This window comes from Brassica oleracea, chromosome C6 (genome assembly GCF_000695525.1).
Source record: "Brassica oleracea var. oleracea cultivar TO1000 chromosome C6, BOL, whole genome shotgun sequence".
Classification (NCBI taxonomy): Eukaryota; Viridiplantae; Streptophyta; class Magnoliopsida; order Brassicales; family Brassicaceae; genus Brassica; species Brassica oleracea.
In genome coordinates this window covers 22,682,951-22,687,253 of record NC_027753.1, presented here as the reverse complement: position 1 = coordinate 22,687,253, position 4,303 = coordinate 22,682,951, and the positions used below count along the sequence as shown (strand labels likewise).

The window sequence follows — 4,303 nt, the reverse complement described above, 5'->3', positions numbered from 1 at the left end:
GGACGCTCGGTCGCTACGTAGCGACCGAGCTTGGCTCGAACTCGGTCGCTATGTAACGACCGAGCGGGAGGACGCTCGGTCGCTACGTAGCGACCGAGCGGGACAGACGCTACCCAGACCAGCTACGGATAGGTGGACGGACGTTTCTTCCTTTATTATTTCTATTTTTGATTTAAACATAAACTAGATCTTGATCTGTACTTTGCAAGCACAAAATATTTTATGATGAAAAGTTTCAATAATAACTTAAAATATTTTGTTAATTTGTAAGAATTTTGTGTATTTAAAATATTTATGCATTTAAATCATTGCTTTTAAATTTGATTTGAACCCGCAGTCAAACAGGTTAATCTGGTGATTCGATAATTCAGTTTAGATTCTTAAAAATAAGACCAGTAATACTAGAGACTAACCGATTGAAGCGTTGGATGACCGATATGTAATCCAATTTGATTTAGATTGTTATAGGTTCACAATTTGTCACCTTTTAATTCAAATTTTAAGTTTCATTGTTTTGCACATTTATGAAATTATGACTTTTCTACAAAATTTTGATAGAGAAAATGGTAGATATAAAATAATTAAGAATTATAAATATGTCTTGATCATATTACTCCTTTTTATAGTGTAATTAATTCTATTATAATTTTTTTGTGTAATTTATCATGTTAATATTTTTTTATATTATAATCTGTTTAAATTTGTTGTTAACAATTACTGTTAAGCATTTTTCTTTAGATAACTTATATTTTAAACATTTTTCACAAATGATTTTGTTATTATATTTATTGTACAATGTATAACGTTTATATTTTTTATGGAATGGCTATTATTAAATCATCATGTTACTTAAATAAATCATATAACTATTATTTAGGAAATATAAATAAAATAATCCGTTTATTTAACTGATATTATTGATTGAAATATTTTTGTAGTATTTAAAACATGTAAGAATAAGTTTTATTTATTTTTCGTTGTTTTATAAATTATTTGAATTTTTCAATTATTTAATTTATCTAAATAATTTGAAACAAATTTGTTAGAAATTACTAAAAAGATGAGATCTAATATTTTATATTGTTTAGACCCAAGATTAATTATAGTGTTGTTTGGAAACATGGATAGTAATAAAAAGAAAGATATATTATTGATTTAATGTAGGTTTATTAATGAGCTGATCCCATTTTTAAAAATATTTTAGGTAAAAAAATCACTTATCGCATAAGAACCTAACGTTTAGGCCAAAGAATCTTAGGCCTACTATTTGGTTACAATGAAACTATGTCAGCTCGGTTTTGTATCATGATTTAGAAATTTAAAAGTTAATTATGGTTAAGAGAAGTTTACGTTCACGTGTCAATCATATCTATCTTAATATTTTTCTCATTTTTGTGTCGCTTTTTTCATTTTGGCCTGAGATTTAGAAAATGTTTTTAAGATTTAAAATTATTAAACAGATACATACTTAGGTTAAGATTTGAGCCTTGTGCAGAATGATTTTTTATATTTATTACTTATTTTATGTTTTTCTGCATATTATGAAATAATAAAATAATAATTATATATTAAATAACTAAGAAATCAGTTACTATTATGTAATAAATTGGCGTGCACATATAAATCAAACGACCGCTCTTGTTTATTCGCAATCATTTTAGAGTAAATAAATCAAAACAATCAATCTTATTTATCGTATATGATATATAATTAAATTTAAATGATATTAACATAGATATATAATATAATTTTAATATGAATATTTATTAAAAATGAGGTTTCTACTCATATGATTTTATGATTATTTGCATATTTGTGTAACAAAATTTTACACCAATGATTTTTTTTAATGTTGAATGTTTAGTGGTTTCAATAATTTATAATCATTTAAAAAAACAATGAATATTTCAAATTAAAATATTAAATTTTCAATATATGTTCAACGCAGATATAAAATATAAGTACGTATTTTCATATGATGTATAGTTTAACTTAAATGATATGAAATATATATATATATATATATATATATATATATAATATATATATATATATTAACAGAAATACCTATTAAAATAAAATTATTTATTAATATGATTTTATAATAATTGTATCTTGTTATAGAAAAAAATTTAAACGTTGATCACATAAGTTTATGTGAGACTTTTAACAGTTTTAGTAATTTGTACTCGTTTTGAAAAATTCAAAATACAACAAATACAAAAAAAATCTAAATTTTTATTACATGATTAATGTAATTGTGTAATTTATTTTAATAATAAATAATTAAACAAAAATGGTAGAAAGTATAGAGATTGTTAGCAAATCTTTATTATTTAAAATAATTAATTGTCATATATATATTAATCACATTTGGTAATTCCGTAAGTTTTATTTAAAGAAAGAATATATAATAATTTCAATTTCATAAATGAATGGTCCACAATGGACATACTATATAATATAACATACTATATAATATAATATTTTCTATCAATTTAATTTTCTGACTAACAAAATTTTCAATTGATTCTCAAACTGCCACGTAATCAAAATTAGCATTATAATCACGTGGCAATTCAGTAGAGCGCTTTTTTAATTAGTAAAAACTACCAGTTATAATTTTTTAAATGTTTCTCTATTAATATATAGAGGATTAGTAAAGATAAATATAGTATTTGGTTGGTGAGGAACTTGTAAAAGTCTCTGCATCGATATCTATAATGCTGTTCTTAGACATGTATATATACGATAAAAGGGTTAATTACCTTTCTCGACGAGCAGGTCTACGTCTTTCTCCGAGTCGACCAGGTAATCCAAGAACGTGACATAGTCACAAACATAGGCATTGTACGGATAATACGATTGCTCAAACGCCATTATGTTTCTAAGTTCTATCTCCATGTCGTCATCAGCCCAGAAACAAGGTATCTTCAAACAGCCAGTTTTAACGTCGAATTTCACCCAAACAGAAAACTCTTCTTCTACAGCCTCGAACTTCACTCCCCTGTTGTATAGCTTATCTGCATTATGCATCTTGTCTATGTGCACGAAACCGCCTACAGCTTCTTCAGGAAGTGTTTCCACGCGAATAAGCCTGTACAAATCAGTGAAATGCCTGAACTTGGAGCTCTCTTTGAGCTTCTTCTTGTGGTCAAGTTGAAAGTTGATGATAATAAGTGCACGCATTGTCATGCTCGGGTCCAGTATTTTGATGATTGGATCAAAGAGTTTTTCAAGGATGAAGTAAGGAAGTTGGTTTTCGAGCAGAATAAGATCTCTCTTGATAGTGTTTTCAAGACAAGGCTCGTCCATCAGAGGATCCCCTATTCTCTCTGGTCCTTTTAAGTTAAACCTTAACATGAGCTCTATTATGAAAATAGAGTCATGCAGTATCATCTCCACAAAGTCTGGAGAGTCAATCCAGGCCGTTGATTCTGAGTAGCTTGCCCTGATCATATCTTCGTCTTCCTTGATTTTTCTTATATAATATAATATTTTCTATCAATTTAATTTTTGGACTAACAAAATTTTCAATTGATTTTCAAACCGCCACGTAATCAAAATTAGCATTCTAATCACGTGGCAACTCAATAGAGCATTTTTTAATTAGTAAAAACTAAGTGTTATAACTTTTTAAATGTTTCTCTATTAATGTAAAGGAATTAGTAAAGATAAATATAGTATTTGGTTGGTGAGGAACTTGTTAAAGTCTCTGCATCGATATCTATAATGCTGTTCTTAGACATGTATATATACGATAAAAGGGTTAATTACCTTTCTCAACGAGCAAGTCTACGTCTTTCTCCGAGTCGACCAGGTAATCCAAGAACGTGACATAGTCACAAACATAGGCATTGTACGGATAATACGATTGCTCAAACGCCATTATGTTTCTAAGTTCTATCTCCATGTCGTCATCAGCCCAGAAACAAGGTATCTTCAAACAGCCAGTTTTAACGTCGAATTTCACCCAAACAGAAAACTCTTCTTCTACAGCCTCGAACTTCACTCCCCTGTTGTATAGCTTATCTGCATTATGCATCTTGTCTATGTGCACGAAACCGCCTACAGCTTCTTCAGGAAGTGTTTCCACGCGAATAAGCCTGTACAAATCAGTGAAATGCCTGAACTTGGAGCTCTCTTTGAGCTTCTTCTTGTGGTCAAGTTGAAAGTTGATGATAATAAGTGCACGCATTGTCATGCTCGGGTCCAGTACTTTGATAATTGGATCAAACACTACAAGAAAACTGCGTGATACCGATGGACAAATCCGTCATAATCTCGTCGGGAAAGCCGCATA

The 4,303-nt window shown here is 28.8% G+C and overlaps 1 protein-coding gene across 1 annotated transcript in view; it reads right to left on the bottom strand.

Moving 5' to 3' along the window:
- LOC106297759 (UPF0481 protein At3g47200-like) overlaps positions 1–4,198 on the bottom strand; it is a 29,267-nt gene extending 25,069 nt beyond the window's left edge. The window contains exons 1-2 of the mRNA XM_013733935.1: positions 3,834–4,198; positions 2,769–3,481 (exon numbers count right to left, since the gene is read on the bottom strand). Of these exons, the coding sequence (XP_013589389.1) occupies positions 2,769–3,481; positions 3,834–4,198 (1,078 nt within the window). The remainder of the gene's footprint in view (positions 1–2,768; positions 3,482–3,833) is intronic.
- Between the last annotated feature and the right edge of the window lie 105 nt (positions 4,199–4,303).